This window comes from Manis pentadactyla, chromosome 15 (assembly GCF_030020395.1).
Source record: "Manis pentadactyla isolate mManPen7 chromosome 15, mManPen7.hap1, whole genome shotgun sequence".
Lineage (NCBI taxonomy): Eukaryota > Metazoa > Chordata > Mammalia > Pholidota > Manidae > Manis > Manis pentadactyla.
In genome coordinates this window covers 22611914-22636156 of record NC_080033.1, presented here as the reverse complement: position 1 = coordinate 22636156, position 24243 = coordinate 22611914, and the positions used below count along the sequence as shown (strand labels likewise).

At 56.2% G+C, this 24243-nt stretch overlaps 1 protein-coding gene across 2 annotated transcripts in view; it reads left to right on the top strand.

The window, feature by feature from the left end:
• CHST8 (carbohydrate sulfotransferase 8) overlaps window positions 1-13510 on the top strand; it is a 113830-nt gene extending 100320 nt beyond the window's left edge. For both annotated transcript variants that reach the window (XM_057492948.1, XM_057492949.1), the window contains exons 3-4: window positions 11446-11483; window positions 12031-13510. In XM_057492948.1, coding sequence (XP_057348931.1) covers window positions 11446-11483; window positions 12031-13137 — 1145 coding nt within the window. In that variant the 3' untranslated portion in view covers window positions 13138-13510. The remainder of the gene's footprint in view (window positions 1-11445; window positions 11484-12030) is intronic.
• Window positions 13511-24243: the final 10733 nt, after the last annotated feature.

The window sequence follows — 24243 nt, the reverse complement described above, 5'->3', positions numbered from 1 at the left end:
TGCCAGAGACAGGGCTGATTTTATCAGTGAAGAGGCTTGTGGTCTCACACACTGCTGACCAGAACAGAGCTGCAGCTGGGCTGGTGGTAACGGCCCAGGTTGTCTGTGGCAGTGCCTGCCTTGCATGCCATCTCCAACCTCTACCCTGCCTCACGGGGACAGCCAGGCCCAGATGTTGGGGGCGTGGGTGATAGCATCTCTGCCAGAAGACTTTAGCCAAGGACAGGAGCTGGAGAAGCAGGGTTGCTGGTTTCCTCCTGAGCCCACCGGGAGCCTACTTAAATCCATCGTGGAGGCAAACCTTGAGGTTGGCTTCAGTTCCTCTGAGCTTTTCTCTGCAGGGCGAGGGCACGGGGAAGAGATCACTCTCTGCTGATCATCTGAATGAGAGATGTCAGTCTGAGGGGACCTGTCTGCAGCCAATCTCATTCTTCTGAGGAGCTCAGCCCTGCAGAGCCATCCCATCCTGGCCCATCCAGGTCTCTCTCCAACCAAGATAGGGCTGCAGATGGAAGAGGCCCCAGTGTATTCCAGAAGCTGCGCTGAGCACAGAGGGAAGGTGTAACCTTGAGGAGGCACCTGCGGATTCCTGGACCCCAGCCTCAGCTGGATCACGCTCATAACTGGGGATGCAGCAGGACTGACAGTGGCTGAAAGCTGGGATTGACAGTCTCAGAACATCGCACCATCCCCAGTGCCCAGAGAATGCCTTCCTGTGGATTTCCAGCCCTTCTGAAATCACTGCCAGTCCCAATTGCAAATTCACACGAAAGGCTAAATAATGCCCTGTTCCAAGTGCCCACCGTCTGACATCACATGTGTCCTGTGCTCCCTGCCTACATGTGCTGGTACACAGCAGCCCCTATCTCTGTAATCACCTCCCTAACAAACAGAAAACATGCTCATCACCATTGTAAGCATCCCCAGTGTGATTTATTACCATCATCACAATATTTTGTTTGGAGCTGTAAACCTCCAGACATAAATCAAGTCATTAGAAGGAATGACGTTTAATCCTGCAGAGGATGCCTCGGTGGGCTGAGCAGCTCTCACCCAGCTAGTGAACCATTCATCCTGGAGAGGATGGCCCATGCACACCTCCACGGGCAGGTCCTCATCTCCACCTCACAGAGGCACAAGCCAGCCTGCTTTCATTTCTTGGAACAGCGTATCCACGACTGCCAAGAGGTGCCCATAGCACGGGCCTGGTAATCCAGCTGGGAGTCCTAATTCAGCAGGAAATGCACACAGCCAGGAGGGGCCGCCTCTCTGCTTCCGTGCCTCTGATCCCCTCTCCTTGTCCTGAGAGCACAGGTTGGTTCAAAAGAATCAGGAAAACAACTCAGAACATCTTGTGCAATCCTTTCACAGAGACCCCTGCCACCCTTCAAGCAGTCATTACAAGGGGACCGTATTCTGTTTGCAAAGTCGGCAGGTCTAATTTCCAGGGCTTTGCTGCAGATGAGCAGACTAAGAAGACACCTGCTGAGCTTGAAGGGACCGTGCAGAGTACCTTCAGGAGCCTGGCAGCCCTCGTCCCACCCAAGCAAACACCAACATCAAATTCCCTGCAAATGGTGCCTTTCACAGTAAAGGAGACATCCCCGCAATGCTGGAGAGGGGAGGGGACTGGGGGTCTCGGCTGAGGGGTTGCCTTAATGACTGGCAAATTCTCAGTACACATGACAATTGTGAAAATTCTGGGTGACATTTCCAGGGTTTAGCTCTACTTAATATTCTTGTGCTCAGAGCTAATGAGGATGTTGGTATGCAGCGTTGTCGGCTATGTGTTTCAAGGGTGCTGGAAGTTGCAGTGCTGGGCCGTGTGGCTTGTGTGTAGACACTGTCGTTACCCACAGTCCAGCGTTTCCAGCTGAGAGCTTCTACCTACAGGCCTGACTCAAGTCCTGTGCCCTACCCAATATGGCCAACCCCAGGGTGGGGTCTCCCTGCCTCCCCCACAGCCCTCCCCAACCTCCCTCTGACAACATGTTTGGGGTGGGTGCATTTCCCTCACCCCAACCCCTCATACCCTGACTCACCCCTTCTCATTTCCCCGCTCATCACTGCTTCGGTCAGGGCTAGGAGGGCAGGCCTGCCTCACAGACTCAGGGGCCTCTCAGTGGACGGCGGGGACCGCCGCCCCACTCTTCCCAGGGTCCACTCCTGAGTCGCCAGCAGCCGTTTACCGTCTCACTTGCAGGAGCCTGACTCCCCACTGGGGACTGGAGCACCTCCCTCTGGAAAGAGTGGCCCCTGCAGCAGGTTAGGGCAGGTGCCGCGAGGGGCTGGGGAAGCATAGCTGGGACCCCCTTCCTTTACGGTTCTCCTGGGCTTCACAGGCAACATCTGTGATGAGTCTCACAGCCACAGGCCACCTCAGTGACAGACGCTGCGGCCAGAACGGCACCTCCTGAAGCTGGCTACACCTGGGCAGACCATCATCTTGCGGCTGAGCCACCACAGTAATGAGGCTGCCTTGCTGGTGGCCTCCGATGACCTGACTTGGTTCCAGTGACCAAGACCCTGTCACAGGGCCTGTCCAGTCAGTATTGATGGCACTTTTCCTGCAAACAGGCAGCCCCTCAGTGGGGCCACCTCAGCATCATTCTCCAGCATGACTCATTCATTTTTATTTCCTGGTAACCCCTGGCAGGAATTCACCAATATTTAAGCCAGATTAGGCCCCTCCCGCAGAGCAGATTGGAGAGGGCCTGGGTGCCCTGACGGTCAAACAAGAGGAGTCATTTCATCAGTCCCACCGGCCTGACCGCAGCCACTCGGAGCCCAAGCTGTAGCTCCCTGCAGGCTCTGGACAAAGACAGGACTCAGGCCAGGCCCGCTGCTGTGGCTGGTGCTGCGCCTCAGGCCTGCTTTCTGTCCCTGAGAGGTGTTGGTCCCACCCCCTGACCTGCCGGAGAGCCACAGGCTGGGGAACATGCGTTTGCACACACACAGCCCCTGGGCTTGTCCTCCCCACCCAGGTCTGCCCTCTGGATGTCTACACTCGGGACACCCATAGGTATCTCCGACTCAATGAGGATCTGCCCCTCGTTGCAGGAAGTGGCCCCAGCATCCACCTGCAGCCCAAGCCCAACACCAGAAGCTCCCTCATCCTGCTTCCAGTCAATCGCAGACCCTGCTGATTTCCTGCTGTTCCAAGACAGCCAGACTCAGTGCTGTCACACAGTGACCCCGGAACTTTGGCCCAGACCCGAGCAAGGGCTTCCTCTCCCTTCGCCTGGGGACTCCACTTGAATCATAGCTTTTAACAAGGGATCAGGATGTTTAAAAGGGATTTTAAACAAAGAGAGTGAGTGACAGCACTCGTACCAGCCTGTGGGGGCCCAGCTCCACATCCACATCAGCAGCCTGAAATCTGTCATAGTGGGAGACTTTATACTGTGGTATTAGCAAACACTACAACTTAGACGTTCCCCCTCCGAGGGAGCCAGTTGTTAAACGTTGACCAGCACACCGGGAATACTCTTCATGTCTTCCTCCACTTTCCACCATCATCCCCCAAGGCCAGGCCTCACACATCTCCTGCCTGGGCAAGGGCAGCATCCGCTGACCAGCCCTTCTGCTTCTGTCTTCAGCTCTTCATCTCAAAATGGTCCTGAAATTCAAAATAACTCCCACCTTAAAGCCCTTCCAGGCTCCCCTTCGACCTTAGGAGATCAGATCTAATGCCTTCTGCCAGACCATAAGGCCCCTTGCTTGCTGGCCATCGTGGCCCTGCCATTTCTTGACACCCTTTAGTCTATATCCCTTCATCCCATGAGCCCTGCTGTCACTGTGCAAGGCCAAGCTCTGCCCTCATTACCCTCAGGTGCCAACTAACTGCCACTAACTTAGGGAGACCTCACCTGGCGCCCTGGGCATGCTGACAACTCTGGTCACATGCTACACCCTCCACTGCTGCCATCACACTTGGAATTGCTGTCCATGCCTCCTTTCTTTGCCAGATTGTAAACTTCATGAGGGCAGGAGCCACGGCCATCCCATTCATGACCAGGACACTGTCACTGGTTCATGAGACACTGCCTGGTGCATACAGCTGCTCAGTATGCTCTAAGCACTTGCTCTAAGCCACATGCCCTGTGCTCAAAACTGTACAGTGATGTGAACACCCACACTCCCCGTCCAGATGATGCCACATCACACTGCAGGAAGCATGCACGTGTGTGTCTCAGAGATGCGGGAACCAGGATGTGTGATGTAACATAGTACAAGGCATACCATGTCTGGTTCCAGGCAACACGCGCCCATGGGGGTGTAGTGCAGAGCATGGCACATGAGTGCTAGGGCCACACACACACCAGGCATGATGGGGGTCAACCCCAAGCTCTGACGGAGGAGAGCTCCGAAGCAGGAGCTGAGGACCCCTCCCTTGTTGGATAGGCGGGCATGCAGGAAGGGGGGATGCTCAGGGACAACCACCACTAGGTGATGGGCGAATGGTGGGTGCAGAGCGGCGAGGCAGCCGGAGGGTTCACAGGCTGGGTAACTGGCTGGCTAGCTGAGTGACAGGCAGCTGCAGTGCTCCACTCTGACAGCTCCAACGGGATTCTCAGCCAAGGCTGAGCTGACAGGGAACTACCCAGATGAATCGTGGATCCTAATCACAGAGGCAAGAGAGTGGAATCACTAAACAAAACAAGCCGTGGTCAGAGCTGTCAGGTGCCCATCAGCCTGAGACAGGAAGATCGCGCTTCCTTCCTCAGCAAATGGTCCTGGCGCCCCTGCGCTGGTGCAGGAGCCAGGCGCAGGGAAACTCAGCTGCTGCAAAGGTAGCCCAGCAGGAGCAACCAACACCTGGTAGCTTCCATAACTCATGGGTTCTCTGCACCCAGCACTGTGTATCACTTCAGCAACACATTTGTGGACCTGAAAAATGGGTATTTTTCTCCCATCTTACCGATAAGGAAACTAAGGTTCACTGAGGTCAAGGTCACACAGCAGTGCTGTCACTCACTCTCTTTGTTTAAAATCCTTTTTAAACATCCTGATCCCTTGTTAAAAGCTATGATTCAAGTGGAGTCCCCAGGCGAAGGGAGAGGAAGCCCTTGCTCGGGTCTGGGCCAAAGTTCCGGGGTCACTGTGTGACAGCACTGAGTCTGGCTGTCTTGGAACAGCAGGAAAAAGCCCACCCACAGAAGCTGAGGCAAGAGGGGCCCCTGCAGGGCTGCCTGCCACCTCACCCAGGAGCCCGTCAGGCCTGAGTCCCGCCTTCCCCCACAGCCACACTCTGACCACAGAACCACCTCTGGGTTCCAGGAGCTGCTGGGACCTTTGTCCAGGGCAGTGCTGCCTACCCTGGGCCCTGGGGAGAGCTGTGACCCAGGCTATGCTCAGAGGCCCTCTCAGAGAGCTTAGCGAGTTGAATTTTCCTGTGAACACAAGTGAAAACTTAAGACCCTTCAGTGAGGCTTCTCCCATCTGACTTTGATGACTTGAGTCCAGGCTGCCCTCTAATTGCTGAATGTGTTCAAACTTCAGTACTGCATCTAATTTGCATGAATTACTAACCTGCCCAGATGGAGGGAGCCGCTCACCATGAGACAGTTGGACGCCAAGGCAGGGTTTGCTGCTCAAAAGGGGAGAACCTGAGCAGGTGGAAGATTCACCTCAAGTCCACAGACCCCACACAGACAGGGTGGGGTGGCCGGACCCCTCAACCAGGGCAGCACCTGTCCACCCCTAGCCACTCAGCTGGCAGCTGCTTCCCAGACACACAGGCCCTTCGCAGGCTGCCGGGCCGAGCTGGAGAAGCCCCCGCTGGGGTTGATGGACTCCAGCCAGAGCCCTGGGCCCGGCTTCTGCAGGGAGAAGCACAATGCCCGTCCTCACCTCCAGGGCCCGCTCTCAGTTCCGGCAGCATCAGCTTTGCAGCAAGCATTTATTGAGCTCCTGCTGTGTGCCAGGCATTGTGCCAGGCTCTGTCTGACACAGATGGACAAGACATGGTACACTGAGGACAAATCAGTCCTTCGCTGGTGATCAGGTGCCCCAACCCTCAGGGGAAGTATTTTCTCACCTCCTCCAGGCTGTCTCTGCCCTGCCTCAGAGCTCCCAAAGTCACATTACCCCCTGTCCTGGGCTGAACTGCACCCCTCTCAAGATGTGTTGAAGTTCCAACCCCTGGAACCTGTGAATGAGACAGTATAGTGTCCTTGCAGATGTGATCTATTTAAGATGAGGTCGCTAAGGTGGGCCCTGACTCAGAACAACTGGCGTCTTTGAAAGAAGAGGATATACAGACACACAGAGGTGGAGACTGGGATTAAGTTGCCACAACCTGAGGAACATCTGGGGCTGCCAGAAGCTAGGACTTCAGAGGGAACCTGGCCTTGCTGACACCTCCGTTTCTGACATCAAGCCTCTGTAACAATGAGAGAATAAGTTTCAGTCATTTTAAGCCACCCCATTTTGTGGTACTTCAACACAGCAGCCCTAGGAAACTAATACACCCCATGTGATGGTTAATTCCATGTGTCAGCTTGGCTGGGCTGCAGTGCCCAGATTTTTGGTCAAACGTCAGTCTATATGTTTCTGTGAAGGTGTTTTTTTAGATATGATTAACATTTACATCAGTAGCCTTATGAATAAAGCAGATTACCCTCCATAATGTGGTAGGCTTCATCCAATCAGTTGAAGGCCTTCAGAGAAAAAGACTGAAGCTTCCCAAGGAAGAGGGGATTCTCCCTCCAGACCACTCTCAGATGGGAGCCGTGACGTCTGCGCTTCCTGGATCTCCAGCCTTTCTACATCTCCAGACAGGAATTCAGACTTCCCAGCCCCCACGGTCATGTGAGCCAATCCCTTAATAAATTGCTCCCTCCCCCACCATATATATAACTTCATAGTGGTTAGAAAAGGGCCAGGAGGACCCTGACTACTACAGCCCCTCATTCAGAAACCGTCTACGCTTGCGGGGCCTGGCAGTTCCCGTCCGGCTTTCTCGCCGACCCCACTGGGCAGCACACCCGCCCTGGCCATGCCCCGACCCTGCTTCGCACCTGGTGGCTCATCACCTGGGCGTGGAGGAGGCCCTGTACGCTGAGCAGCCATGCAGGGCGGCCCTAGGACATGCAGGCCTGTCTCTCGGCACACACGGGCGCAGGAGCTGCTTCCGCCTGACCGGGCAGTGGAAACAGCAGAGCAGGACGACTGTCTGTCCACCAGACGTGGCTGACAGGAAGTCTGGGGTGGAGTACCGACATCCGGGCTCAGGATCTCACACTGAGGCGGATCCAAGGTGCGGTGCGGCCTGGCCGTCAGGGTCTTCCCTGCCCAGGCCAGCCTGAACCCTCTGGAAGTGTGCGGCCTGTAGGCAGCATAAGCAAGCGGCCGTGTGGGCGGCCAGCTCGGGTGGGTGTAGCCACGCAGCTTCAGCCAACAGAAGGTCCAGGACATGGAAAAGGAGCCAAGGAAACACAGCTCAGTACAGGAAACTCAGCTTCCAAGGACCATGAGTCTGCAACTCCCCTCAGGGCAGGGCCTTCAGATTTGCCCCCACACCCCAAGGCCTCTCCTGGCTTCTTCAGTTCTCTCCCATCTCCTTCCCTTCCTGTGGCTCCAAGTCCCTCAGGACCCTGCCTTTCCCTAGCCACAGTGTTGAGAGTTCAGGGCCTTCCCCACAGCCTGTCAGGGCCTGGGGCTGGGATTTGAGCAGCCAGAATAACACTCCCTCTCCTCAAACACGGTCAAGGGCTCATGAGGCACTTCCAGCCCTTTCTAGGCACGTGGGTCCTGTTTGGACCCATGTCAGTGCCACCTGTATACATAGCTTGACTGAAAGGCTGTTCCCCTGCCCCCAGCCCCACTGGCCTGGGCAGCAGCAACTGAGGCATTTGAATTTAACTCAGCAGGTCTCCTGTGACTCAGAGAGAAGTGGGCAAAGCCCCCTCCCCAACAGCCCACGAGCCAGTGAAGCCCCCTCCCCAGCTCGGTCCCAGACCCAGACCACATGGCCTGACGATGAGAAACTGGCCTCACACACCCTCATCGGCCTTTGCCTCCCCTTGGCAGGTAACCAGGAAGCTTCTCTGCCAAACACTCAGAAGAAAACCTTCAGCCAATGAAGAGTTCACGACGCGGAACACACTTGGCAGCCCCAATAACTCATGCCTCGTTTATTCTCACCGATGCTCACTCTTATCATACTGCATGTGTTTCAACTGCTCTGCACATGTCATCTGTCCAGAAAGAGAAAGTGGTTGTTTTTTTTCTTACCGTGCAGGGGGATGAACTTGCTTGCAGATTGTTAACATTGTGTTGAAGGGAGAGGACAGGTAACCCAGACACTGAAGTGGAGCACGTACATGACTGGCCTTGCGATTCCCATCACAGGGCAGGGGTCGGAGAGACAGGGAGACTGGTGACATTGGAGCCTGGGGGCCACGGCTTGCATTGTTCAGCAAGCCTACCATTTTTATCTACATTGTGCATTTATTTTCAGGCTTGGGAGGGGCTGGTGGTGGTTATACTGAGACTAAGCATGCCCCCACCCCACTCATAAGTCCCCCATGGCACCGATACCTTCCTCAGGGGTGCAGCAGAGGCAGGGCCCTTCACTGCCCCTCTGTGGCCTCTCCACAGAGCTGTACAGTGTCCTGAAGGGCAGCCCACTGGGGATGCACAGATCCCAACCTCAGGACGCCCAGGGCTCCTGGCCTTCCCTTGCTCGGAGCTCGGGGTGGTCTTGCTTCAGCCTTTATCTGAGCAAATGTGTGCAAGAGCAGCTTCCTCCCCTGAAAAAGTAAGGACAGTGGGCCTCCAGCAACGGGGAGAGCCCAGTACATTTCCTTCATTAAGTTTCTGTCTGTATTCCAAAGTGGCCTGTGGGATGGGGTCAGTCTTGGCCCAAAGAGCTGCCATAAGGGCAACATACAGCTTGTGGCAAACTCGGGCTCCACAAAACGTCTTTGTTGAGTTTTTCAAAGGGGGCAATTGTAGCTAGGTTGGCCTTATTGGGTAAAGTGGCCAAGAGGCCAGGAGGCTCACCTGGCTGGGGTGCTGTCCAGCAGGGCCCATCTCCCCAGCTGGTGCCCGGGGCTTGGGCCTGGCCAGCCAGCCTTCCTGTGGGCCAACCCTGGAAACTCCTTAGGCTCAGTGCCCTCCTGTCCCATCTGCACAGATCAAATGGGACAGGCCCCACAGCCAGAGGGGCTGCGACCTTGATAAGCACATCCTTGTCCAACTTCACCGGCTGGCAGGATGCCTTTCATAAGTGGCCTCTCAGCCCCACTCGCGGCCAAATCTGGCATGACTCATTTGCTCCAGAAAAGGAATATAAATAAGCCCCATTGCACCTTGACAAGTTGACAGGATTGACAAGCAGAGTAAATCCTGGTATCTGCGACTCTCGAGTAGGAGAGGTGATTTAGCAGAGCCAGCTGCCGTCACCAGAAGAAAATAATTAAGGAAACCTGGCAGTGCGGAGGAAAATTGAGGGTGCAGTAGGTCCCTTCTGGTGAAGGGATCTGTGGTCGTTGGCTGCAGGAAAAATCCAGACTTGCTGTTAAGAAATGAGTTCCGGAAGCTCACGCAGGGGATGCACTCTGTGAAGAGGATGAGGAAGGTAGGGGGTGGCCTGAAGAAGGGAAATAGGCTCTGGAGGCTTAATTCTAAAAGGCTCCTCTAACAAAGTGAGGCCCCCACTGCCACACCCTGTGTGTGAGCAGCCAGTCCTACCTGGGGCTTCCCTTCAGCTTCCGCAGGAGAGTGTGGAAGACCTGCGCCAGAGCTCCCTGACGTGCACCACATGCACATGAGCTGGGGAAGATCCGGGATGGTGTGGACACATTGCCCTTTACCTAGGGAAGAACACACCCCTGTTCCCAGGCCAAAGGGATCAAAAAATAATACTGACGCAGAAGAAAGAGGCAACGTGCCCAAGTTCCACCTTTGTTTCCACCTCTCTTGGGATTTGAGGAAGGTGCCAGAAGGCTCAGATAATTTAAGCTTTCCAGCCCAGGGATGACCACACACCCACCCTACATGCTTGCTGCTGATTGGAGATGTGTGGGCACATCCTCAGACTGACCACTATGAGGCCAGGGTCACAGCAGTGGCTGAACCTGTAAAACTAGACCTCACAGAGGAGTCCTTGGGTCAGGGACGGAGGACGTGGATGTTCCCTCACCGGCTGGGCCCCAGCTACTGGACCTCTGCCAAGTACACAGAGACAGCAGAGGAAGTGCTGGGCCCCAGGCAGCAGCCAGAACTTGGTCACGGGTGGTCAGACAAGATGCCCCATTGTGCCAACTGGAAGTTCAAGTCTCCACTTGCTTAAGGGGTGGCTGGTTCTGACTGGGACTGTGGCTTTTTGCAAAGCCTCAGGGCAGAAACATCCACTCACATGGTATAGGACCAGGAAGATACCCTGATGCCTCAGTGGCCAAGCAGGGTTGGGGGAAGGAGGCCAAGATTCTTAAATAGGTTGCCCCAAAGGAAATCCTCTTGTCCTCCCAGGACCTCCTCCAAAACAGACCAAATTAGGTATGAGGCTGAATCCTCTCCTCTGGCCAGAGTCCACCTCCTCAGAGCTTATTTTGCTGGGTGACCCCAGCCCCAGCTCAGGCAAACGGCCTCCTTGGTGGGCAAAGGTGACATTCTGGAGTGTGGCCATCAGTGCACCGTCTTTCCATCTTCCTCCAGTCATAAGTGCTTGCTGGACAATCACTCTGAGCCCGGGCTCTGTCAGCCCTTAGGAGCCCAGGGTAAGCAAGATGTGGCCAGCTGACCCCCAGGGCCAGCCAAGATGGCCAAAATCATGCAGTAGCTGCCTAGGAGGGGGCCTTCCGGGACTGGTCGCGCGGCCCAGACCAGAGGGCTCACATCCCGCAGGGTCAGCCCATCTGCCCCCCTCACCTGGGGAACTTCCCAGAGCAAGTGGGGAGGCCCCAATCCAGGGGAAGGAGTGTGTTCTGTTCCCAGGTCTGGTATGTGTAAAGGCATGGGTGTTAGTGTGTCTCATTCCAAGTACAGAAAGTCCACATCAACTAGAGCCAGGGCAGGACTGATGGGGCATAGAGGGAGGATGGACAGAGCTTCCTGAAGGGTCCTTCCCTGTAACTTAATGACAGTGTGAGGTGAGGGGTGGGCTGTCAGGTCCTTGGCTGCACAGCTCAGAAGGATGTGGACACACCTAGGCAGGACACCTTTCTAAACCTCCCAGGTCACATCAGGAGGTGAGACACTGAGAAGTGAGCATCAGCTGGGAGCCACATCTTTGCTGCACCTCCATTTTCCATGTGGGTAGGGGCAGCTATACCAGGCCAACACCATCCTCCCACCCCCACCCATGAGCTGCCTTTTCACAGAGCCCACCCTAAGTGCCCTCCAGCCTGGCTGCTACAGTCAAGAGCCCACAAGCAGGTCCCTGGAAGCCACATAGTACTTCCCCTACTAATACTGTCGTCTCTGTTTGCTTTTCAGGAATGAAGTTCAACATCAGGCCACAGCAGCCAGACAATGTGAGTTCTGAAAGTCAGATAAATCTCGGCATAGCAGCCTGGATAAAGTTGGGGAGGTCAGGGAAGAAAATTTGGAGCTCAGGTTGAATCCATTCTTGGAAAGAAAAATGTGTCCAGCCCTTCCCAGGAGCCTTGGGAACAAAGCCCAGGGCTTTGGACCCATGAATTTCCCTTTCCCTTTGGATGGCGGCTTTGACTGTGCTAATAGACGCAGTAAATCTAAGCAGGCTTCCTAAGGCCACCTGCACCCGCAACGGGCATGACCAGGCAGAGGTTCCTGGGAGGCTTGCGCCATCTATTGGCAGAAACTGCACTTGCATCTCAGGCCCCGCAGTCGTCAAGACCACGGCCCACTAGCTAGAGGAGGGGGCCTTCCGGGACTGGTCGCGCGGCCCAGACCAGAGGGCTCACATCCCCCAGGGTCAGCCCATCTGCCCCGCTCACCTGGGGAAAAAACAGGCCACACACGGGGTAGGGACCCAGGCCGTGGCCCTCAGTGCCCAGTTGTCCTGCCCACCCTGGTAACCATTTTTCCGCTTGCCCTCAGGACCTCCCACCAGGCATTCCTCAGGATGGTGACTTGAGGGCACCCACAGGGAAGGCCACCCTAGACTTGTCCAGCCGGGCCCCGAGAGGCCCCCACCTGCTGGTACCTGACCAGCCACAATCCCACCTAAACACGGGAGCGCGTCTGCGACCCCGGCAGCGCCGCCGGAGGCTGCTTATCAAGAAAATGGCAGCTGCAGGGGCTGTCCCGGCCAACAGCTCGGCGCGTGCGTTTGTCAGGCCTGCACCGCGGTCCCTGGACGGCCACTGGGTCCGCCTGCACCAGATCCAGCTGGAGCGCAAGCGGCTGATGCGGGAGGCGTGCGCCAAGTACCGGGCGAGCAGCAGCCGCAGGGCGGTCACACCCCGCCACGTGTCCCGCATCTTCGTGGAGGACCGCCACCGCGTGCTGTACTGCGAGGTGCCCAAGGCAGGCTGCTCTAACTGGAAGCGCGTGCTCATGGTGCTGGCCGGGCTGGCCTCGTCCACCGCCGACATCCAGCACAACACCGTGCACTACGGCAGCGCCCTCAGGCGGCTGGACACCTTCGACCGCCAGGGCATCCTTCACCGCCTCGGCACTTACACCAAGATGCTCTTTGTCCGCGAGCCCTTTGAGAGGCTGGTCTCCGCCTTCCGCGACAAGTTTGAGCACCCCAATAGCTACTACCACCCCGTCTTCGGCAAGGCCATCCTGGCCCGATACCGGGCCAACGCCTCTCGGGAGGCCCTGCGGACAGGCTCGGGCGTGCGTTTCCCTGAGTTCGTCCAGTACCTGCTAGACGTGCACCGGCCCGTGGGCATGGACATACACTGGGACCACGTTGGCCGGCTCTGCAGCCCCTGCCTCATCGACTACGACTTCGTGGGCAAGTTTGAGAGCATGGAGGAGGATGCCAACTTCTTCCTGCGCCTCATCCGCGCGCCACGGAACCTGACCTTCCCCCGGTTCAAGGACCGGCACTCAGAGGAGGCGCGGACCACGGCGCGGATCACCCACGAATACTTCGCCCAGCTCTCGGCCCTGCAGCGGCAGCGCACCTACGACTTCTACTACATGGACTACCTGATGTTCAACTACTCCAAGCCTTTTGCAGACTTATACTGAGGGCGGCCTGCTGGTCAGAGCACAGAGAGGCACCCAGAGCCGCAGGGCTCTGAGGACGTGCGAAACTGCCATTGCTGGATGGGGACCGAGGCCCAGCCCTTGGATAAAGGGAAGAAGATGCCTGACCCTTATCCCCTACCCCTTCCACACTCCAACGTTGAGGAAGATGCTGGGGGTGTGAGCTGGGACCCAAGAGTCCCGGCTACCCACAGCCAGCCCAGCCAAGAGTCAGGTTGACCAGGGAATTCTGAGGCCCAGAGGAGGAGGGCCCCAGCGGTAAGGGACTTCCCTTAGCCATTGCCTTGTACCAAACTACACAGTTTGCAGCTTTTCTACAACCCAGGGGGAGGGGCCAAATAAAGCACATGGTTTCCAGAGCAGCAGTGCCTACGCTCTGTGTGTTGGTGTGGTAACACACGGAACCTTCAGGGTGCTGTCCCGGGCTCTGTCTGCCTCCGAGGACAGCCTGAGCCAGGGGCTTGCTGGCCCTGGGAGTGAGGGAGGGATGACCTGGAGGCCGAGCAGCATTGGCTCTCAGACTCCCCACGCCAGGACTGGGTCCTCTCGTCTCAGTACCAGCACATTCATCCCCAAAGGAGAAGGTGGGCATGTCTCCACGGAGGCCCACTGGGGTCCCTCCTGTCAGCGCACTCTGTGTGGGGCCTCCAAGTCCCACAAGCGCAACAGTGAGCTTCCGAACAGGCTGCCACTTGGGGCTGCACAAGGGTCTCAGTGGGTGTGGTGTCACCAGCTGGGGAGCTGTTATCCCTGGCTTTCTGAACCTCTTGCTAAGCAGAAATTTAGCCCAAAGCTGTTATCTGCAGAGAACCCTGTCTCCATTGCCCAGAAAAAACCACCTCAAAGTATTAGGATTGCCATCCCAGGGAGAGCCAGCTCTGGGAGAGGGGCAGGAGAAGCTGTAGAGGAAACCTCTTCAAATCACACATTCATCACACACAGAAATGATTCTGAAATGGTCAAAAGCCAGGGTGATTCTTGGAAAGTCGTGGAGGAGTTGGAGCTTTGAGGGTGGTGTGAAGGCGGCTGTCTGGGGTCTGGTCTGTAATGGGAAGTGCTGCTGACCGTTTCTAGGGGTCTGTTTGCCTGCTCTCAGGTTTCACCTCTCTGTCAGCCTGTGTCTGCCGGGAGCCTGCTGCACGCCCTCTGAATCTTTCTGTGGGTCTCTGTGCATCTCTCCCAGGAGACTGCTCTCCTTCTGCTCGTGCTTGCTGGGGGAGATGCTGCCGGACCCCAAGGAGGAACCGCTGCTGGATCCCAGCCAGGCTACACCAGCATGCGTTGCTCTGGTTCCCTTTCTGCTTCCACCATGGGCTATGGAAGCTTATAAAGGCATAATGAGTAGCAAGTCTGCCTCCTGCTTGCTCTGGACCACATGTGCCCAGGAACCCTGAGCAGGATGAGGCCTTCCCTGGAGTTCCAGCTAGAGTGGTCCTGGTGTCTGACAGAAGGTACCCAGAGGGGCTGGAAGGAGGCTGTGGTCAGGGCCTGAGGGCCTCCCAGGTGTGGAAGAAAGGGAAGAAGATGCCTAGAGGCTCAGAGATCCAGGGGAGCTTCCTGTACCTTGACCAAGGCCAGGTCAGCATGAGCCCAGGAACAGCTGTCCCGGGCTATGGTCCGCACAAAGTGAGATAGAAATCACAGTGCAAAAACAGTGTCTCTGATCATAGATGCATTTGGTGAAGCCTGAGGCGGAGTGTCACTGTGTCATTTGCTCAGCAAAGTCACCTGGAAGTGACTTCACCCACTGCTGCTGCCTGGACATAATCAGGATACCTGGAACCATCCTCCCACTGCACGAGCAGAGTGTGTGTGTGTGTGTGTGTGTGTACTAAAGACATCTTTACTTGTGTCATGTCTCAGAGAGAGCCAATCCTGAGCTAGGCAGATGACACACACACATGTCCTTCAAAGTGGGGCTTTCCTTCTGGTTGGCAGCAGGAGACACAGCATCCAGGCAATGACCGCGATCACTACCTGATGGCCTTCAGCATGACCTCCTACTAAAGGCCAGAGGCCCAGCTCTGAGACCTCACCTTGCATCCGTTGAGGTGGTGCTGGGCCCAGCTCCAGTCCCCAACCCCAGCCTCAAGCCTCATCTAGCCCTAGCACTTGGGGACAGTAGACTCAACTGCCAACATAGGAGTGTGTGAATGTGTGTGTCGTGTGTGTGTGTGTCTGGGCCAGGGAGAGGGCAGAAGGGTGTGAACATGTAAGTCTCTGTGTGTGAGTGATGTGGCAGGTGTCTGTGCATATCTGTGTCTGCGGGGGTGTACGTGTGTGTGAGCCTACATGTGTGTCAGTGGGGGTGGGGAAGGGGCTGTGAACAGTCCTCTCTCTTCTCTGGGACCATGCTGTGCTGCTCCCTCCCCTGCCCATCCCTGCCCCCATTTCCTCTGCTCACCACTTTGTGGGTATAGTCTGGAGGGAGCCTTCTGGGTCAGGGACCCAAGAAGGGGCCACATGCTCCTTTCAGGGGTCCAGCAGGCCTATCAAGTGAGGGATACAACCACCAAATTCCCAGTGCCCTTCTCAGCTCAGTCCTCCAAATGGGGGCCCCTCTGGGGCAGCCCACCCTGAAGGACCTGCTGGGTCTTTGCCCTTGGAGCAGTGGAGACCTCCCCCAGACATGAGCCTGGCTCTATGAATGGTGGGAGAAAAGAGCCCCAAAACCTAGGGACCCCACTGGGGCCTATGAGCCCCAGAACCCCTGGAGTCCTTTGGAGAAATGAGGTGCAAGGCCCAGCCAGATGGCAAGGTGTGAGGTTCTGGCACCTCTGGCCTCCAAGACATGGCCAAGCCCTCTTCCCGCCTGCTGTCCCCACAGCCTGGCTACCCACCCAGGGGCCCAGGATGAGGCGGTCAGGCAATGGACGGAGGGAGAGTCTTCCAGAACCCCCTCCCCTCCCAGAGCCCATTTGCCAGCTTCATCCTCAGTGCTGAGCCCCCCTGGTGGGATGGGGAGCCCCAGGAGAGCCCTGGGGCTGAGGTGGTCTGTCCCACTTCCCCCATCTCCTCCTAGCCCCTTCCTCTCTGGGGAGCACCCCTGGCTAGTCAAAGGAATTTCCTTCTGGAGTCTCCCCAACACCCCCACCCAAGTGCACTGGGACCCAGAGCTGGGCACAGGGGACTTAGGGGTGATGGAGAAGGGACCAGAGTGGTCTCCAGGAGCTGGGGCCCTGCAGTCTGGGACTAAGCAGGGCTGAAACAAACTGCTCCCATCGCTAGGGCCCCCATGCTTGCTGATGGGTACAGACCCTGGGTGAGGAATAAACAGGTGCCCTTGGGAAGGGAGTTCCCCCCGCTCTGGGTAGGGAGGAGAGTGTGAGAAGACAGTGTCCTCTGGAGGGACCCACTGGCGCAGGCTGCGGGGGGCTCTGGGAAGGGCCTGTGAGAGGCCTGGGCTCTGGTCCCTCCAGCTGGCCGGCCTGGGTGGTGGTGCGGCCTGCGCTGCTCCCTAACTCTTCACGCTGCCCAGAAGGGCCCTTTGCAAGAGATGGCAGCGGGGTAGCCAGAGTTCTGGCTGGGCCAGGAGCAGACCCCCCCTGCCCCTTTCCCCAACCTCTTGGCCTGCCTCAGGAAGGGAGGAGGGCTGCTCCCAAGAGCACTTGAAACTTAGGGAAAAGGCCAAGGCCAAAAGTCAGATGTCATAGGTCAGAATGAGTCGTTCCACACCCACACCGAGAGGCCTAGGGCCTGCCAGCCTGAGTCAAGCTCTCACACGGGCCGGGCCGAGCTGTGTTGGCCTCTCCTGACGATGCGTGTGCCTTGCCCTACTTTAGAGGCGAGGAGACCGAGGCCCAGCGAGTCTTGCCCAGAGGAGCTGAGACCTCTGTCACGCAGTCGGGCTGGGCGCTCTCACCGCGGTGCCGCCCGCCCCTTCAGCATCGGTGCAGCGCTGCTCGTACACGGGGGGCGGGCGCCGGGGCGCAGGGGCGCGGGGGCGCGGCCGGGAGTAGCTCTCCGCTGGAAGAGACAGAACTTGACCACCAGGGGGCGCTACGTCCTCGCTCCTGAGCAGCTGCCCGGCATCCCCAGCCTGCCCACCAGGTGGCAGCCACACCCCGACTTTGCCGCTCCAGGCGGGGCGGAGCATTCCCCAGACCCACAGGAGGGGTCCCCAGCCTCCCACCCGAGTCGCAGATCTTCTGCCCTGTCTCGCTCCCAGCCACGGAGCCCCGAGGCTCTGCCTCTCCAGCTATCGGCAGACTTGGGGGCTCACTTTTGAACACACCAGCTCCAGGGATCCCCCACACCCTGCCCTAACACCAAGCCCCGGAAACTGCCAGAGCCCTTCACCCCTCACATGGGCATCCTTGGGCCAGAAGATCCCAGGAATCGCTCACCTGCGCACACTGGTCGGCAGGGAGGACACGGCGTGGAAGGCCGTGTTCACAGTGGTGTGTGAGTTGCCATCACCCCTGCTGGTTTTCCCCCTTCTTTGGCAAGCTTAGACTTGGGGTGCATCCCGACCCACCTTATAACCTTGGGCATCTCTTCTTCTGCCACTCGCCTGGCAAAACCCAACCCCGTGGATGCCCCTCCAATCTGCCCCTGAGCTGCAGGAGGAAAGGGTCCCCTAGGCATTCCTTGCAGTTAGGGTCACAGACTCCACAGTCTCACCAGCAATCTGCCGGTGTCTGTCCACTCTCCATGACGGTGACATCAGGCCTCCTGTGATCTCAACCACAATGCACACACATACACACAGTACAATTCGCAAAGGCGCACCCCCACGCAGACATGCCCCCACACCACCACACACATGGGGACACAGAGACCCATCCACAGACACACAGATGCAAACACACACACACACTTGTGAGCTCCCACCTGCAGACATGCACAGAGACCCAGGTGCCCATGGACACAGAATGAACACATCCACAACTCACGGTGTGCGTGTCAGGGCAGCTAAATTGAAGGGAAGGACCGGAAAGCCCCTCCTGTCAAAGCGATGCTTCTGCACAGAGCCCTGTTCCCAGCCCTGTCAGAGGTCACCCTCCACTCACTGTCAGATCCTAAGCCCTTTGTTCCTCCTCACAGTCATCACCGAGACACTTGTCCCCCTTCTGTGTCACCAGGATTCTCCATCAACACCCCATCTTAAAATGGAAAAGCCTTAGCCCGCCTGTCGTCCTTCCCAGCTAAAGCCACCCTGGTCTGCCTCCCAGTCCCGTCACCCACGGAAATGGCTCCCTTCCACGGCTTCAGCTATGTCACATTCCGAACCCCCAAGCCCTCTGCCGTCTACACACTCCCTGGACAAGCTCAGCCAGTCTCACAGCGATCTGACTCCCAGATGTGCACCTGCAGCCCTGACCTCCATGGCAGGCTGCCTAGCCCACACCTCTGTCTGTGTGTTGTGCCCCACCTGAGCCTCGCATCTCTCCCACCTCAGGCCTGTCCTGCCCTGGCTTTCCCATCCCAGCCCTCCATCCCTGGATCAGCCCTGGACCCCTGCCTTTCCTGCCTGCTTTCTCTCTGCCCCCAAGTGAATCTGGAATCCAGATACTTTTCTTCCACTCCTGTGCCTTCTTCTTAACCCAAGCCACTGTCATGTACCACTTAAGGTCCTGAAGCAATAATAAACAATTATGGTATTTACTGGTTTGCCAGGGACTCCTCTAAGCATCTCATATATATTAGCTCATTTAATCCTAATTATAACCCTGTAAGATCCATACAATCATTATCCTCCCCATTTTTTATAGATGAAGAAAATGAGACACAGAGAGGTTAAATAATTTGCCTGAGCTCACACAGCTTTTAAGAGAATGTTCCAGGATTCAAACGATGGCAGTTTGGCCATGTGTCTACCAACATGCTTCTTGTGCAGCATGGAGAAGGTCAGAGCTGGGATCTTCCTAGACATGCATGGTGGAAGGAGAAGAGGGGACAGAGAAATGGTGGCCCAAGGGACCTAGACTAGACAAGGAGGGGCATTAGAAAGGGCTGATGGGCAGAGGGGAGGTGGAAGGTGGGACTCCAACTTGGACCTTGGAGATGGTGCGGCTTCCTTTGGTGACAAAGACAGACTGGCTAGGTTGCAGGGTGACCAAGGTGGGCAGAGGAAAGTCAATGGACAGAGGTGACTTCAGTTCCAGACATACCTTCTTCAGCCTCCTCTAGAGTCCAAAGATGCCATCATCTTATACTCGTGCTTGTACCCAACCCCGCCTGGCCATGCCTGTCACCAGGTGCCTAAGCAACCCACCTGTCACCTGGGACAGCCTGTGTCTGCCTACCTGTGCTCTGAGACTGCCTGTGTCTGCCCAAGTGTCTGGTGCCTCTGCCTGCCTGGGTGGGTAGCAGTTGGCAGGGCAATAAGTCAGGCCTCTCCTTGGGGTGCAGAGTCTGGGAGTGGGGGACAGGGTGGGGGGTATGGAACCCAGGGCTGCAGACACTTGGAACCTGTCATGGGGAGAGGTGTGTGAAGGGCAATGCCCTGCAGACCCAGGGCAGAGAACCCTGCTGGGTAGGACAGGGCAGGGCGGGCAAATGCAGGCCAGGAGGGACAGCTACATTCTTATTCTCTGAGCCCATGTGTGGAATTTTACTTTTCCTTTTATTTATTTCTTCTTCTTAAATCCTGTTTCTTTCCCTGAGGCACCTAATCTATTATTTAACATTGGATTGTGCGATTGAAACTCCCAGGCAAATTGAAAATTATTTGTGTTCGAGGTTTCAGGCATGAGTCTGAGGCAACTATTTCTGGGAGACCCCAGGAACCTGGACACAGGTGCAGACCCCACAGCCCCGCTCCTTGAAGGGGCTGGGTGGAGGGGGGCGGGTGTCTGCAGGCCCAGCAGGCCTGGCTGCCCAGCTCAGTGCAGGCCTCACGCACCCAGAGTGCACAGCTCAGGGGTCATTCATCTCCACACAGCATTTCACTGGGGAAATGCTGTCAACACCTCCCACAGGCCAAAGTCCTTGGGGGCCGAGCAGGTGCAATCAGTCACCCTGGCCCTGCACCCACCCTGGGGAAAAGGCCTCCGTCACAAGAGAATTAATGACACAGGGACAAGGGCTCACCATCATTTTTCAGAGGTTGGGCAATCCAAGGAATTGCAGCCAGGGCTGCTAGCCTTAAAAGGGTCCTTGGGGAGCAAACCAAGGTAGATGGTAACTAAGGGGTGGGGCTTGGGGTGGGGCTGAGGGACCTGACCTGGGGAGCTTAGGGACTGGGCCTTCTGGACTGCAGCTGTGCACCAGAGCAGGGGCTGAGAGGTGTGACCTCATGGGGCTGGCTCCAAGGACCTGAATCAGGACCACCCCTCAGGTGGGGTGGGCTTCAGCCCAGGGCAATGTGCACAGACACGGGTGTGAAGCCCTGTGGTGGGGCAACAGGTGCCAGGTCAAGTAGAACCTTGTAGGCTGTGATGAGGTTGGATTTGGTGCCTGAACAATGGGAAGCCACTGAAGGGCTTTGAGAAGGACACAACATGGTCACGTCTGCATATCAGAAAAGATCAATAATGAGGCAGGGCGGCCACTGACATGCACCCACTTGACATTTTCTGAGTGGTCATGTGTCAGACGCTGTGCTGGGCACTGCAGACACCTGGTAAGGACACACATGTGCCTCTGGCCCAGAACCAGGGCCCAGCATCTGGGGTTATAGAGAGGCTTGGGGTTCCCCCACAGCCCTTGGCCACTCAGATGGGTCACTAGAGCTTCTGCTGGCCCTTCAGAAGCACTAGACAGGAAAGACTCAACCTGGCCCAGCCTGCTGCCAGCCCCTGCCACAAACCCCAGGGACCTTTGTTCATCATCCCCCTCAGCACCACTCGCCTCTGTGTGCTCTGACTCTCCAGGCCCTGCAGAGTGTCTGGCACCCAGACTGGGCCACTGGATACACATAGCCACATCACCTGCCTTCTTCCCACCCTTGACGCACAGCCAGGCCAACAAGGGGCTCAGGCTAACATGCTTACATTTTGCTTAAGTATAACTTTACTCCCCACAGAAAACCTATCACCTGATTGCAGATCACATACACACATCACGCACACACACACAAACACACACACTCAGTTCCCAAGGAAAGAATGTAAAAGTCACATGTTAGATAAGAATGACAAGAACCGGAGCTTGCAAAAGCCAGGGCCTTGGTAGCAAGTCTAAGAAATCTGTTGGCAACAACTGCAGGTGAAAGAGAACCTTACAAGGGTCTGGTAAGGTGGGGACACACAGCTGGGCTTCAGGAGCCCAGGGCCTGGGACCCTGAGCGCCAGCAAGGCTCTCTCTATCGGGCTCACCTCCGCTCGGTCTGTGGGCTATTTCATGCTTCTCTGTCCCATTGTGGACCAACTTCCTCTGCTCTTTCTGTGCCCCTGGCAGAGAAGCAGGCAGTGCACTCACTGTGGGTCCTGCTGCCCAGGGAGCAACTGGTCCTTCCTTCCCAGTCCCAACCCCAGAGAGACTCCAACAGAGTTCAGTCTCTAGAGATCTGTCCCGCGGAAGCTCCAGGCACGGGGACGAGGATGTGCAAAGAAAGTGTTCGTTGCAGCCTGGTGTGAACTATCAAAGGGCCAGAAACATCCGTCAGTGGGGAAATGAGTGGACAAAGTGTGATCTATTCATGCTACCAAACACAATGTGTCCACTTAATTAAGAAAGCAGTATATCCTTTCATTCATTTAACAAATACCTCAGTGTGTGCACTGCTCAGTGGAGAGGACACAACAGTGAAGAGGACCATCCCTGCTTTTCAGAGCTCCAGCTGCCTGGAGAGTCTGACTGATGACATAGTAACATCGCAGGTGTAGCATCGTGACCTTCAAAGCTCCAGTGGAAAGGACCAGTAGACAAGGATGTCAGGGAACACTTCCTGCAGGGAGTGGCCATGCAGCCAAGAGGGCAACTGGGAGAGGAAGGGAAGAACGTATGAACGTCCTGGGGCTGGGCAAGGGGCAGAAGAAGGTTGCTGGGGCTGGAGCAAGAGGTGTGGGAGATGCCATGATGTGCCACCCAGATCCTCTTCAGGAATGAAGAGCTGCTGGCAGACAGTCCTCCCCTGCCAGCCCGGTTAAGGGACTGCCCAGGCTAAAGATAGTTGCTCGCCTGAGGTCACACCACACCCAGTGACTAAGCAGCTTGGAAACTGAGAGGCCTAGCGTCCTCAGCCAGCAATTCTGAAGGCTCACTTCAAAGTTTCACATGCACAGACAGAGCAATAGCCCCCCCAAAAGATGTCCAAGTCCTCATCCCCAAAGTTCATGAATATGGTAGTATACATGCCAAAAGGGATTTTTCTGCTATGATTAAGGATCACGAGATGGGGAGATTAGCCTGGATTATCCAGGTGGCCCAGTGTGACCACAAGATCCATATAACAGGAGGGCAGAGGGGTCAGTGTCAGAGAGGGAGAGCCAGCAGAAGCAGAGGTCAGAATGAGAGAAGGAAGGAGCCATGGACCAAGGAGCCTGGGAAGCCTCTAGAAACTGCAAACAGCTAGGAAACATGTTTTTTCCAGCCTCCAGAAGGAACACAGCCCTGCTGACCCATTTTTGACAATTGAACTTCAGAACTGTAAGAAAATAGACGGTGGTGTTTGTGGGCATGTGTTCCAGCAGCAGTAGGAAATGAACACAGCATCAGAACCCAGCTTCCCCCAGATCCTGCTCTCCTGCCCCATTCCACAGGTGGTGACCCCAGGCCCCTCCCCACCCAGTAAGCCTCGTGCATGCTACTGATTTCTGCTTCCCAGGGACCCCCTCTCACTGACCCCACAGTTGTGAGCCACAGGCAGGCCAGCAAGCAGGTGCTGGGTGGGGTTTGGGAGCAGATTCGCCCAGCTCACCTGCCTGACTGCAGTGGTACACGGGGCACAGGTAGCCACTGTGCAAATGTTAAAACTTGCACCATCAGTGAATTGGGATGGTTCACCTGTGGGAGGAAATGCGATGCTGAGGGCAACTTATACTTGAGAAATATCAGGGAAAGGCAGAAAGCAGTGGAATTAGGTGGCTCTTGCTAAATTTGACTAACATTTTAAGAAAAGATAACAAAAGGCTGAGAGCAGTTAAGAGCTAAGTGTGGACATTGGAAGGCCTCCGTGGTAGCACCTAAGGTCCTCAGTCCTTAGGTGAGAGGAGAGAGAAAGCAGAGGACCTCAGAGCAGCCAGTTTCCACAGAAGATGAAACAACCTAAGCGGGTCTGCTGTGCCCGGGCCTAGTCTGCTAGGGCAAGAAGGGCACCCTGACTCTTCAGATGGGACTTCTGAGTTGACACACTTGAAAATCTTAAATTCCCAAATCACCTTGAACTTTTTGAGCCTACAGCCCACAGGTTCTGGCAGGAGCCCGGAGAGCACAGGTGGGACTGGATTCTGAAGATGTGGGTAGGGGGTGGGTGAAGGCACATAAGGTTAAAGTAGGTTGGTACACTTAGCAGTATGAGAACACTTCCCTGGGACACAGGGTTCAATATCCTAGCAAGGGCTACTGGAGGTGGGACAAATAGCTGCCAGGATGGGTTCTATGAGCAAAAAGTAATGGCCTGTACTTAGAAATTCCTGTGTTTTTGTTAAAAAGGGTACTAAAGGGCTCTGAACAGCGGGCATGCTGAAGTGAATGTACTACATAAGGCCAGGAAAAAGTGGTAGAGGACAATGCTCTTCAGAAGAGCCTGTGGATAACCACTTACCAAAGGATCAGGGAACACACCGGTGAGAGGAGTGCCAGCGCCACCAAGGGCAGGTGACAGCTCACCTCTGCAGGCCAGGGCCGCGGGGAGGAGAGGCTCTCATGGCACGTAGATCACTGACAGCAATGAGGGCAAGAGAACTCCGAAACCATAGAGGTGTAGCAGTGATATTTCCGCATCCAAAGCAAGGTGGGTTACAATCAATGTGCTGAGTGGTCAGGGCAGAGTGACAGCCAAAGTGGCCCAGCCTGCCGAGAATCAAGGAGCTGGTTAATAGAACCAAGTGTTCCCAGGGGCAAAATAGATGGGTAGCCAACAAATGTACTACTCAAGCTGCACCAGCAAGGAAATCAAGAATAGATAATCAGGAGCCTACGGGCAATTCTCCCAATAAAAAGCAGTCATGGTTCCTTGCCCAGTTCTAGACTTGAGCCAGT